The sequence below is a fragment of the Podarcis melisellensis genome, assembly GCF_964234715.1.
Source record: "Podarcis melisellensis genome assembly, chromosome: 3".
Classification (NCBI taxonomy): domain Eukaryota; kingdom Metazoa; phylum Chordata; class Lepidosauria; order Squamata; family Lacertidae; genus Podarcis; species Podarcis melisellensis.
In genome coordinates, this window is record NC_138530.1 from 27,961,713 (window position 1) to 27,975,189 (window position 13,477).

The 13,477-nt window shown below is 39.7% G+C and overlaps 1 protein-coding gene across 16 annotated transcripts in view; it reads right to left on the bottom strand.

Moving 5' to 3' along the window:
- ESRRG (estrogen related receptor gamma) overlaps window positions 1–13,477 on the bottom strand; it is a 473,643-nt gene that overhangs the window by 309,877 nt on the left and 150,289 nt on the right. Inside the window, exon 4 of one of the 16 annotated variants that reach the window (XM_081904146.1) lies at window positions 290–396. The exons of the other annotated variants lie outside the window; for them this stretch is intronic. Coding sequence (XP_081760272.1) covers window positions 290–318 — 29 coding nt within the window. The 5' untranslated portion in view covers window positions 319–396. The remainder of the gene's footprint in view (window positions 1–289; window positions 397–13,477) is intronic. 16 annotated transcript variants of the gene reach the window in all.

Here is a 13,477-nt window from a genome sequence, read left to right on the forward strand (position 1 = left end):
TGCCCCCGGGGAATCTAGTCTCCAGCTCTGCATTCTTTTGCCTATTCGGGTTGTCTAACCAAATCCAGCTATTTCATAATTTGGTCCCAAAGCATGGGCCAAAATTTGCCCAAGAGTGAGTGAATAAGCGGTGGAAGAAGAAATGGGTGGCATCCTGACCAAGCCCTTCAAAACCTTGAGCTAGCACAGTTCCCAAACTTATATTGCTGGAATACTTTTTTCTACTTTCTAAAAAGCTTTTTCTTTCTTTCCAGAGTGTGTAAGAGTAAGAAGAGTGACTTGCTCAAACCTGTATAAGTCACTTATCTGGTTGTGCATGCCTGACCAGAAGGGGGCAAGACAAGAGGAAGGACTTGTGTAGTGCAGTCAGTTCTGAATGATAGTATTTCTGCTTCTCTGCAAAGAAAGCAAGTAAGATGTTTCACACTTTAGGCTTTGTGGTACCCACAAACTTTAAATGTGATTTAAAAAGCTGTAAGAGTAGCTGCTTATCTTGTAAGTGCATCATTTTATTCACCTTTCATTCTTTGCTAAAATTATTACAGTAATTATGTTCTATAGCAGAGAAGACACACACACACAAATTTATATATTAGCAAAATTTACCTATTAGCAAAGTGGCACTTTTCAGGTACCAATGAATAAAGCCCATCTGTCTACAGGGAGAAAGAAAGGTGCAAACAGATCGACATTGAATTCTAATGAATCTCTATGGTTTCTCTCTCTGTCACTGCAGCACTTTGAGGGAGGATAAAATTTACCTTTACTTCCAACATTTTCTATAAAGAGGGTGGTGAGCATTCATAACCTTAAAAACAAAGCAAGGCCTACTTTCGCTTTGGTGCGCATTTAAAATTGTTACAATTGAGCTTTGTGCCTCATTTCACTTTAATGGATATGCTACTAAAATGTTGCCCGCAGTTACCAAGTATAAGTAATGAAAGACCCTGGTTGTTGCTTGTCACATTAATTGAAAGGGGAAGGGAGAAAGAAAGGGAGGTGTGTGGGGTTTTTTTTTAAAAAAAAAAGCAAAGAAAAATCCAAGGGGTGCTTCAAAGGAAATGTATTTGTACTGAATCAATCTAAATCAGTGTTAAATGCTACTGGATGAAACATCTGGTGAATGACAGTTACAAGAATATTCACTAGCTTCTGGTATAATATTGAATAAGGCCTACAAATTCATAAGTGACAATATTAGTGAATGAGCAAATCTGTGATCAGCAGCTAATTTGAAAAAGAAGCTATAAAATGAGTAACAAAATGGGTGGGGGTTTTTTTATAACTCCTGTTGGCATGAATTCACAAGATTTAAAGTTGTTCTTCATTTTATATGAACTGTATTCAAGAAAAACAAAAGGAGGTACTTTTTCACACAGCAAAAATTTGAACTAAGGATACAGTCCAGCGGGATATAGTGAGAGACATCAATTCAGATGGCTTTAAAATAGGATAAGGCTATCAATAGCTACTTGCCATGATGGCTATGTTATATCTCTAGTGTCTAAGGTAATGCGCCTCTGAAGACCATATGCTGGGAATAAGAAGAGGAGAGAATGTTGTTGCGCTCAAGTTTCATTTGTGGGTTTGTGGGTTGACCACTGCAAGAACAGGATGCTGGAACAGTTGGGCCTTTAGTCTGATCCAGCAGGGCTGTTCTTATGCCCTTATATGGTAAGTGAGCTTGATGACATGCATGTATCAAGCTCTTGTGGTAAAGGTGCAATAAATAGGTTGTATTAGATCTGAAACTGGCTTGTATTCCATGCATCCAACTTCAATGCAAATTTCAATCCTCTTGGTAATGCTCCGAGACTCTTGGTTTTATATTGAGTTGGTATTAGATGGCAAATGGTTTTAGCTGTATTTTATTTTGGACTTTAATATTTATGGGCTGAATGCATGTCATATTATGATACCATGTTTCATTCATTAATTATGGTGGGCTTCATATTGTTTTTATTCTGCAAGGTGTCTTGAGATAGGTGATGTGCCTCCTGCATCAATATTCTGTCATCCTTTGTGCATTTCAAGCACAAACAGGTGCACCAAGTTGTGCCCAACTTTGGGGGGGGGATCACATGTGCATGATGTCACACACGACCCAGCCTGACCCACTGAGTCCACCAGGCACATTTTCTGGAGGGGGCATGACCAGGTGTCCCCCCCCCCAAAACAGGCTCCAATGGGTGTGTAACGGAGCTGCCGAGGCAGCTTCCTTGGAGTGGGGAATCAGCTGCAGAGACCTGCCATCCCTCTCAACTCAGCTGCACTGTGCAGAGCTCCACTGCAGTGAAGGAGACCTGAAGCCTCCTCCGCTCCCTATACATGGCACCCCTGAGCACAAATAAATTGCGTGGAGGCAGGGAGGAATGATTGATCAATGTAAACTAGTGCTGGACTCCAAATCCTTATCTTTCATTGGACCATCAAATCCTACGGAGGGCATATTTGGAGCTGAAGGTTGTTCAGAGAAGTGTCTCATAGATTTGGCAGTGGGTGTGGTGGGCAGCCTTCTACCATGATAGATACAAGACAGCAAAGGACTGAAGTCTCTCTTTTACTGATTAAAATAAGTTACAATGGCTTCATGCTGTGGCTTCACTTATGTCATGTGCATGTGCTCCTGAAGTTGAAGGAGGGGTCAAAAACTGAACTCTGGTGAGCCCTTTCAGAATCCTTCACACACAGGAACTTCACCAATGCTGTGAGTATTATTATTTGGCTTGATTGGATATCATCTTTCCCTGGTAGTTCTCCTTAAGCAGGGCAAAACAACCATTGGGAGTAGTTCATAATCACCCACGAAGTCACAAGCTTTATGTATTAAAAGTAATTTGTCCCAGAAAATGAACTGCAGTCTTACTGGCAAAAGAGATACTTACTTCAGAGATCAATAGTGGCAGGGGTGGGGAGGGAATTACCCAAGATACATCTTTGTCCCTAGAGGCCTAAGTGTCCTCTGTAGCTAGGAGTGCCCTAGTTTGGTTTGCCAACTCCGACTGTTCCTAGACAGGGATACCCTGACCATTGTAATCTATGCATTAGCAACCTCGATGTTAGACTACTGTAAGGCACTCCATATGGGGCTGCCCGTGGGTCTGGTTCAGAAGCTCCAGACGGTGCAGAATGCTGCAGCGAGATTGCTGATGGGAGCTTCTAGCTGAGAACATGTGACACTGGCTGCCCATCTGGCTACCAAGCCAAGTTCAAGGTTCTTGTTGATTTACAAAGCCCTCACCAACTGCGGTGCAAGATACCTCAGGGATTGCCTGAACCCTTATACTCCAGACTGATCACTAAAATCACATGAAATTCAGTCCTGTGGAACACCCTGACATTAGAAATTCAGCAGGTGCCTTCCACGCCGACTTTTAAATGCCTGCTGAAAACTTTTCTGTCAGGCCTACTCAGGCAATTAAGAGTACATCCCCCCCCAATGGTCTGTTTATGTTTATCTTTAATTTGTTTTTGCTTTTAACTTGCTTTTAACATTTTATGATTTTATTGTTGGTTTTATGTTTTTATATTGTTGCAACCCACTGTGCTATATATTTTTGATACAGTATGTATAAATATTTTTATATACATACATACATACATACACTGGCAAAGGCAAAGTCCATATATGCAGAATCTGTCCATTTCATTTTTTTCTGTTTCTAATTTTTCTCATCTTAAATTCAGCTCTTCACATTTTTGCAGTATTTTTAAAATAAAAATCATGAAAATCCTTTAGCATTTTACTGCAAATTTCTCCAAATCACCTTTTTATATGCACATTTGACTAATGTACACAGCTTTGCAAGCAGCTTTCCTAATATAATGCATTTTTGTATATTATTTTCATATATTATTTTCATTCATTTTTAAGTACACTTTCCCCCAAAATATGCATTTCTGCGTACAAAATTAAGAGGTGTTAATTTTTAATGACAACTGTATTTTGTTTATTTCAGAAAGTGTGAATTTAAATAACTGAATCAAATTTCTCCATCCTCCCTAGTCTATATAAGACTTCATTTAACATGTAAGCAGAACAACTAATTAGCAGCGTTTTCTTCCCCCACCCCTCTGTCTCACTCTCCCCGACTAATACACTTCACTAATAGTAAAAGAAAAGATTGAGTGGAATGCTGCTGTCAACACAATGGAATTCCAGATAGTTATGGTGATGAATTTCATTGTAAATGAGGATCAATGTCCAACACTACTTTGGAATAGTAATTTCTTAATTCTTATTCAGCTCCAGCAGGAAAGATAATATAACTTGATCTGAATTGACCATGTGATCCTGATGGCATCCCATTAATGGGCTGTTCATTTAATTTATGTAATTTTTAAAAATTAAATAATCATATTTTAAATCCCACTGCAACTATTCGGTTTGAAAGTACATCTTCAAAAAGTTATACAATCTTTATAAATCAGCATGGCCAAAAGTTTAGCCTGTTGACTTTACTTTTTAAAAGCTATTTTTGATCTCATGCTTTCTCTATCTTCTTCACTCTCTTGCCCCTTGAAAACACCATATTTCTTTTATGCCTACTTCTTTCTTTGGTGCTATGCAGAAGGTGTCTATAAAGACATCTATGCTAAATAATTCAAGGCTCTGTGTCTATATAGGGTCAACATAAAAGCTAAGGGACACTTACAATGAAAGCTATGAAGCTAACAACATTCTATGTCTCTAAGAAAGTATATAATATGGATATATATAGCTTTCAGAAATACTTGACAGCATCGAAAACATGCAGGCAAGCCCCAACACAGACACTGACATTCATGTTGGCCACACAAGCCCTGCCAATGTGTGATGGTTATTTGCCTAAAAGGTGGCCTACCTGAGTACAGGTACTGTATATTGAATGCTATGTTCCTGTCCCAATGAAGAGAGCCTTATTTGCATAAATTCAGACTAAACTGATCATCTGTCACATTAGAGGGCATGGCTGGCATATCTGAGGGGTGGGGCTAATTAGCACACACTCAAAAGGTCACATATTTATGTACTCACAGGACTACTGTTTCAGTTCTCAGCAGGCATCTGTTGTAGATGTCAGGTTCTGAGACCCAAAAAACAACTCAGATGTACCCAGAGTCATGTCAATGATTAAGTTTCGGGCAAATCAGAATCCAAAAGGATAGGGACAGGGATGCTGTCAAAGCTAAGCCAAGGATGAAGTCCAGACAACACAGGGGGTGAAGCAAGGCAAAGCCACACAGTCTGCAATGATACTCTCACTTTTGGTTTGATTAGTTGGAGCGGTTAGCTCTGATGCCAGAGACCAAGGAATGGGAACCTGTGGCCTTCTAAATGTTGTTGAACTGTAGCTCCCATTAACCCCAGCCTGCATGCTATAATGCACAAGGGTGATGGGAATTGCAGCCCAGCAACATCTAGAAGTCCACAGGTCTCTGGGATATGCTGATCGGTACTGCAGCCATGCTGGTGTCCTTGACCCATGGAGCTTAGTGGACTGTGCTTGCTGAGGAGCTAGAGGTACAGAAGAAGAAGAAGAGTTTGGATTTGATATCCCGCCTTTCACTCCCCTTCAGGAGTCTCAAAGCGGCTAACATTCTCCTTTCCCTTCCTCCCCCCCCCCCCACAACAAACACTCTGTGAGGTGAGTGGGGCTGAGAGACTTCATAGAAGTGTGACTGGCCCAAGGTCACCCAGCAGCTGCATGTGGAGGAGCAGAGACACGAACCTGGTTCCCCAGATTACGAGACTACTGCTCTAAACCACTACACCACACTGGTAAGATGGTAGAAGCTGCCTGCTAGAGATCCTGGTTATAGATGCCCCTACCGCCAGTGTCTTACACAAAAGAATTTGAACATTTTATTTTACAGAAATTATACTACTTTATTCTTTTAGGGCTGCCAGGTAGCTAAACAAATAATTCTTTTTACCTTTAATTAACCTGCATCAACAGCAACTCTTTAATGGTTATTAATTGTTAGGACCTGTTACCCAATCCCAACATACATTAGTTCAAGCAAAAAAGGGGGCTTCTATCTCGTCACATAGCAGGCAGGTGAGTGGCAGAACCTTTAACAAAAGAAACCAGATAAGAGTTGCAGTGGTGGTAACATATCATGCTTCTGCAAGAAAACCAAACTATTCTCTGGCAATCTAATAATAAAAAGCTCAGGTTTCCACAAGGGACATATTAGCAGTTCTTCAGGATGGGCTTGGGGTTTTGAAAGTATCTGGTAACTAAGCGTATTTTGCTGTTCCACTAGTTTTCTTTAGTTTACTATGCCAGCAACTTTGGGAGAGACGTGGCCAGCAGAAGGCACACTTTCTGGAGGAAACCATTTGATCTTCAGGGACTTTTATAGATCTTAGGCTATTTATTATTTTTTTCAAGAAAAAAAAGGGTTACAGGCAAGACTTAACTGGCTGGGTGTCAAAGATCCCACACACCAAAGGAAAGTGTTTGTGTGTGTGTGTGTGTGTGTGTGTGTGTACGCACGCGCGCGCACACACACACACACACACACACCTCATTAAGAAAATGTATGAAGTACTGTTTTCTATTCTTGGCTACAGTGATATGTGCTGACAGGGTCACAGCTGCCTTACTGTGGTTTCCTCAGAATTTAGTTGATCAAGAAGCACAACAACATTAACTTGGGCTCTCTGCAATACACAATCACACTGCAACATAAAGAAAGGTAGCATTGGACATTTTAAAAGTGATTGCAGTACTACAGGATTTTAGCCTGCTTAAAGAGTATTTCGCAAAGAACAGGGTTTGGGAGAATAAGGGCAGACTTCACTAAAGGACATATGAATGCTACTGAGATGAGATAACAAAGATAAAGAAGGAAGTGCTCACATAGGATAAATATTATATGAGATGAGGAGGCTCAAGGCCTTATATTATATTGCTGAATACCCAACATCCTGCAGGTTTTTTCCAATTCAGAATGTGGGAAAGCACCCTGGAAACAGATTATCCACAGCAGCATAATTATTTCCAGAAAAGACTGTAGGGCAGGAGTTGTCAATGTATTGCCCTCCAGAGCTTGATGAAGTGTAACTCCCATCAGCCTCTGCTGGTGAGGCCAATGGTCAGGGATGGTGGGAGGAGAAGCCCAACAACATCTGGCTACCGTGGCTGTAGTGGAACTGTTTAGCCATTTTTGAAAGCATCTATGCTTCTTTGAGAAGTCAGGGGACAGGGAGTATCTATCATGTACTCCAACAGTGATCCAATACAGGCAGGACAGTAAAATTGGAAACATTAAATAATTAGTAAGCGAGGATAAATTCAGTTTATCAACTTGGAGCACTTGTCCTTTGAACTGCTGTTATTTATTGCTCATAAGACTGCTGCTATCCTGTTTTTATATGCTATTATGACTAATTTAGTTTTTAACGTGCTGTACTGTTTTGTTATAGTGTTATGCTATTTCAATGTTGTTTATATGCTTAAGTTTGGTTTATTTTGTATGATGTTGTTGGTATTGTTTATTATTGTTTATTATTATGAGTGTTATTACCTGCCCTGGAAACACTGGTTTTATATGTCTTATTTAATTAATTGAATTCTGCATGCATGCAGCACCTCAATGATCCAGTTAGTTCCACTATAAAGTCTCAAGTAACTCACCTTCCCTACCTCCTCATGACACCAAATTTAAAATTAAAATGTAGTAATACAAAGTTTACTGAGACTACAACCCGGTCCATAGGTGCACGTGCTCATGTTCCATTGAAATTCTATATTTAGGTTCTTCAGAAGTGTTCTTCTAATTCCTAGTAATCAAGTTCACTCTTCCCCAGAAAGAATATCCAGCATCCCAAACAGCAACTGAGTGAATGGAAAGCCAGAAATAGAACCCGGCAGATCAATAGATTTGACTGAGAAAGCGTTTGCATTCTCAGGGGTAGAGATCATTGTGTTTCTAAGTGGATCAGAGATATGATCCTTAGCCACTGTGAATGGAATGGAAACTGGATGCCATCAGAGGGAGATACAAGTGCTTACGTGGTGAGGCAATATGGCAAAGAATAGAACTGTGGGAGGAATGAAAGACTGCCTAGAAAATCTTTAAATAAATCCAGTCTTAAATTCTAATTCACAACAAAGGAATTGAGAAATGGCTGGAGGAAACACTATATTCCATCTAAATAAATACATCTATAAACCTAAAATGATATTTGAAATTAATTCCCAAGCCTATTCACATATATTACAGTTGCATTTTAGAAAAGTCTCAATGTACTCCTGTAGACAAGAACATAATTTTTCCATGTATCTCAAAATGTATTTATTTATTGTAACATTTTCTAAATTGCATTTTTATCCAAGCATGAATTCCAGGGTGGCATACATACAAATTCCAAATTACCAATGCAAGAATAAAACAAACAATAAAAATATCATAATAAAACAGAGGTAATAAACCAAAACTATTCAACCAACTAAAACAAAACATTACGTCTAAAAACTCTGGGCAAATAAAAATCACGAACTGGTAACAAAAATAATATGATGTTGGTGACAGTCTTTCTCCTTTCAGAGGGCATTCTAAAGCCAGGGCGCCACCACCAAATGGGCTCTCTCCTTCATGGATGTATAATGTACCTCTTCAAATATTTCCTACAGATTGCCCTTTAATAATAAGAGTCCATCAAAAATAATTTAGATGCCATACACAACTTGGGTCTAAAGTACCTTAGGGACTGCCTGACACTTCAATTACAGAGATCCTCTGATGGGGCACCTCTGGTGGCTCCCCATGCCCCTAAGATTCGGTTGTCCTTCACTAAGGACAGGCCCTGCCCTATGGAACTCCCTACCAATAGGGTTTCGGCAGGAACCAGCCCTCCCTTTCTTTAGACATCTTTTGAAAAGCTTTTTTGTTCAGAAAGAACTTGCAATGTGATTTTTTTCTTTTAACCAATCAGTATTCATTGATTTTTCTTGATGTTTTAATGATGTTTCTATGGATCTTTTTATGGTTTTACCCTTAAAAGGATACTCAACTTTGCTATATGTTTATGAAAGTGCATATTATTTGTAAATAAATAAATAAGCAAGCAAGCAAGCTGAGTTATGCCCATCAAATCCCACAAATGCTACCTGACCTGCCAATGGCCTACAACACAAACCATCCTTTTTTGAAAGGCATTTGCTATTCTGCTGGTTAAAACTTTTGAGGCTATTTGCAAGTTGCAGCTCACTTTTTCTAACCAATGATATGGTGTGAGCATCTGCCAAATGGGGATTTGAATTCCCAGGTCATAGACTGACACTATGACCACTACACCACATTGGCTCTCTATGAGAACGGGATGCTGGACCAGATGGACCACTGGCCTGATCCAGCAGGCTATTCTTACGCTGCTTGGATATGCTATAGAATCAAAACCAAATTATTTATTCTCCAGAAGATGTTACCTGTCTTGTGCAAGGATGTAGATCTTGCTGAAAATAATTTGTAATAATAAAAATGAATACTGAATAATTGACATTTGTTTCACACTTTCAAATATATTAACTAGTTATAGTCCTTACAACATCTTAGTAAGGTTAGTAAGTAGTAAGCAAGCTGAAAGAGAGCGACTTGCCTAAGGGCACTCGGGATCATGGCATGACCAAGCTTCAATTTGAAGTTCGTAGGGTGACCTAGGCCAGGGTCTGGTGTATATCTAATGCCCAGGCATTTAATTGAGGTCACTGATGGGGATGACCTTATTAGTCTTTGACCCATTAGGCATTTTTGCCTCTGTTGTTCATTGGAATACTTTGACGGCTTATAACATATCATTCTAGGTTACAGAGAGTAGTGGCCACAGCACCATAAAAGATATTTTTAGTTGATTGCTGTGTTTCCTGATTGAATCTGGTGTTGTGGTCATAGTGTCAGTCTACGACCTGGGAAACCAGGATTCAAATCCCCATTCGGCGATGAAAAGCAGTGGGTGACATTGGACCAGCCACTGACTCCTTCACAGGGCTGTTGTGGGGATTAAGTGAGGAGAGAGTGAACCATGTATGCCACCTTAATGAATGCCTGTGGAAGTCTGCAAGCAGAACCTGAGTACGTCTGCACCTGCAGTTTCCAGCAAGTGATATCCAGAAACATTACTGCCTCCAATATATAGTAATGTAAGCACAACAATGGATTTAACTAGCTAGACATAAATTTATTGTCCCTTCTATAGGAAATCTGCTATCCATAGAAGAAAAATCAGTGAACACTTGCCCATAAGACCAGGAAATCAGGCAAAACTTGTTTTGTAAGCTACTGGCCATTATCTGAGGCAAAGGTTTGAAGCCCTGGCCAGCACAATTATACATAGGAAAGAAGCTTCTCCCTTCAGGTTAATACTCTGTCCACAGTGGTTGTCAGACTGTCATCTAGGAGGATAAAATGAAGCCAAAATCTAATTAGAAAATTTGGACTTCCTATTACAGTATGCTGATTTTTTTAAAAATCAAATGTGATTTCAAAGAAGGACTGTAACTCCATAGTAGAAACATCTTGCACACATAAGGTCCTAGGTTAACATTCCTAACATTTCCAGGTAGGTCTGGGAAAGCCCTCTGTCTGAAAACCTGGTGAATTGCTGTCAGTCAATGAAGACAATACAGTACTGAACAAAAATGGCAGGCCATTGGTCTGCCTTAGTATTAGGCAGTTCCCTATGCCCCATGCAGCAAAACCATCAGTGCATGGATGTGCAATGGTTCCTGCTTCTTGGACTAACAAACAAATGGCAAGGTTCAACTGGGTTGATAAACAATTTACCAGAATTTATTGTGACAAACAGCAATGTTGTACTTTGGAAAGAACTGCACTGATACAGCAGTACCCAAAGACACCTGTTCCGTAGCATTTGCTTCAGGTGGGCTTGTGGGAAATTGGAATGTGGGGAGGGGGAAATTCCTTCCAGACCATCATGACCAGTTTTAACAGCTCATAGACTCAGCAAAACAGCTTGTAGGATCAGGATCACTGACATTAAGTATCATCTGTAATTGGATTCTGCATAGAGAACAACTTTCAGGAGACATTTTTGTCTTTGGAAAAATAAAGAATTTTTTAAAAAGCTAAACATATGGGTACTGAGACTACAAATACGGATTTCGTGACAAAACATATGGAAGCCCATAAGGAAAACAAGGTTTCTTTGCCAAAAGATTGTACTGAAATTTATCCCTTGATAAGAACAGTACAAATCTACCCTTTCACTGTACAACACTGTTTGCTGATGGATTAGAATGTTATAAATTCACATGCAAATTTGGCAAACTATTCCACTGTTATCATCTTTATTAGATTTACGAAGACAGTCCTGCTTATTTTCTTTTATTTTCTTAATCCCTTTCATCACTTAATAGCTCAGAAAGTAATGGATTTTCAGCAAAAAAAGGCTTATTACAATCAATCCTGTTGCGCTGTTGTGTGCACTCTCCCTCTTTCTACTCGATGCTTAACTAATGAAACTTATTTTTCTCCAGAACCTCTACAGAAAATCTTTTTCTAAGGGAAAAATATGCTTAATACAGCACTGACATGTAATACCACAGCTGCACTATTCTTCTCCTATGGGTGACCACATAGAGCTTTGCAAAACCCACTATTCATACTGTACTCACTAAAGTCTACCTTATAATAGTGAAACAAGGAGCTATTAAATATATATGTTTCACTTCAAAATCACTGTGGGACGCGATCTATCCTCTGGTGACGTCTAGGGTTCTTTTCCTCTATCCTTTACAATGGCGTAGTGGTGAGGTTAAAGGAAGTCCTATTGAAACTGCCACTATTGTTTTAAACAAAGAGTTAATTTTATTGACCATGGGTTTAATTACTAAGAACATATTTACATTCAATTACTAGTTAACATCAGGAACCTCCAGAGCACTAATATACAGAAATAAAATACATATAGTTTATGTGTATGTGTGGCAAGTATCCCAACCCGTTCTCAGTTCACAACTACAATCACCTACTTACTGGCTACTGAATGAAGGGCTATTTTCGTAGAATCATAGAACTGTAGAGTTGGAAGGGACCCTGAGGATCATCTAGTCCAACCCCCTGCAATGCAGGAATATGCAGCTGGTCCATACAGGGATCGAACCTGCAACCTTGGTGTTATCAGCACCATGGTCTAACCAACTGAGCTACCCAGGCTTTTGTCCAATATGAACTTGCCAAGTCATTAAGATCAGAGGCTCATTGCAGGAGCCTCTATTTTCCAAGATGAGGCTGAAGAGAAAGACAAATGAGAAAGTCATTTGTCTTAACATAGTTTACACAATGAGTTAAAACAATTCACCAAACTTTCTAAACAATAAGCTATGGTGTACTTTTTTTTTATCAACATCTTAAAAAGTAGAGGCATCACCTTGCCAACAAAGGTCCGTATAGTAAAAGCTATGGTTTTCCCAGTAGTGATGTATGGAAGTAAGAGCTGGACCATAAAGAAGGCTGATCACTGAAGAATTGATGCTTTTGAATTATGGTGCTGGAGGAGACTCTTGAGAGTCCCATGGACCCATGGACTGCAAGAAGATCAAACCTATCCATTCTGAAGGAAATCAGCCCTGAGTGCTCACTGGAAGGACAGATCGTGAAGCTGAGGCTCCAAGACTTTGGCCACCTCAGGAGAAGAGAAGACTCCCTGGAAAAGACCCTGATATTGGGAAAGATGGAGGGCACAAGGAGAAGGGGATGACAGAGGACGAGATGGTTGGATAGTGTTCTCGAAGCTACCAGCATGAGTTTCACCAAACTGCGGGAGGCAGTGGAAGACAGTAGTGCCTAACGTGCTCTGGTCCATGGGGTCACGAAGAATCCGACACGACTAAACAACAACAACAATGCTTTTTTATTCAATTTTTGTTATATTTATGGCTTCTATTATTAACACTTCAGATTTGTATGACAGCTGTTATGGGTCTTGTCTGCTCCCTGGCTATTCTCTGTTTTGTTATTATTTTAATTGTATTAATAGATTATTTGTATGATGATGTAGATACAAACCTCATGTCAGTAATCTTGTCGGTCAAGTGCTTTAGTCTGAAGCCTTCCTACAAACCATATGCAAACATTTCAACACAAATGTGGAATATATCCGCAAGGGTAATTGGTCATAAAGCAAGGGTTCATAGGAGTCAAAGACCTCAAGAGAGGTACTCAGAAAAAAGAAACCTGGGAACTTATACTACACAGGGCAATGATTACAAGAATATGGCCCAATTTTGCCAGTATTTATTCATGTGATCAGCTTTATTCACATAACTCTCCCTATTGACTTTGGCCCTCATTCAAGCCCAGGGAAGTAAATAATAGGTCTTTTTTCCATTGACTTCATGAATGAAATTATTTGTGCGTTTGTGGAATTGGGCCCCAAGCCCATTGAATGAATTGTAGTGATAGATTGTTTGTAGAGATCTGACCAATGAACAAAGCAGCTAAGGATTCCACTCCAGCGTGGGCAAAA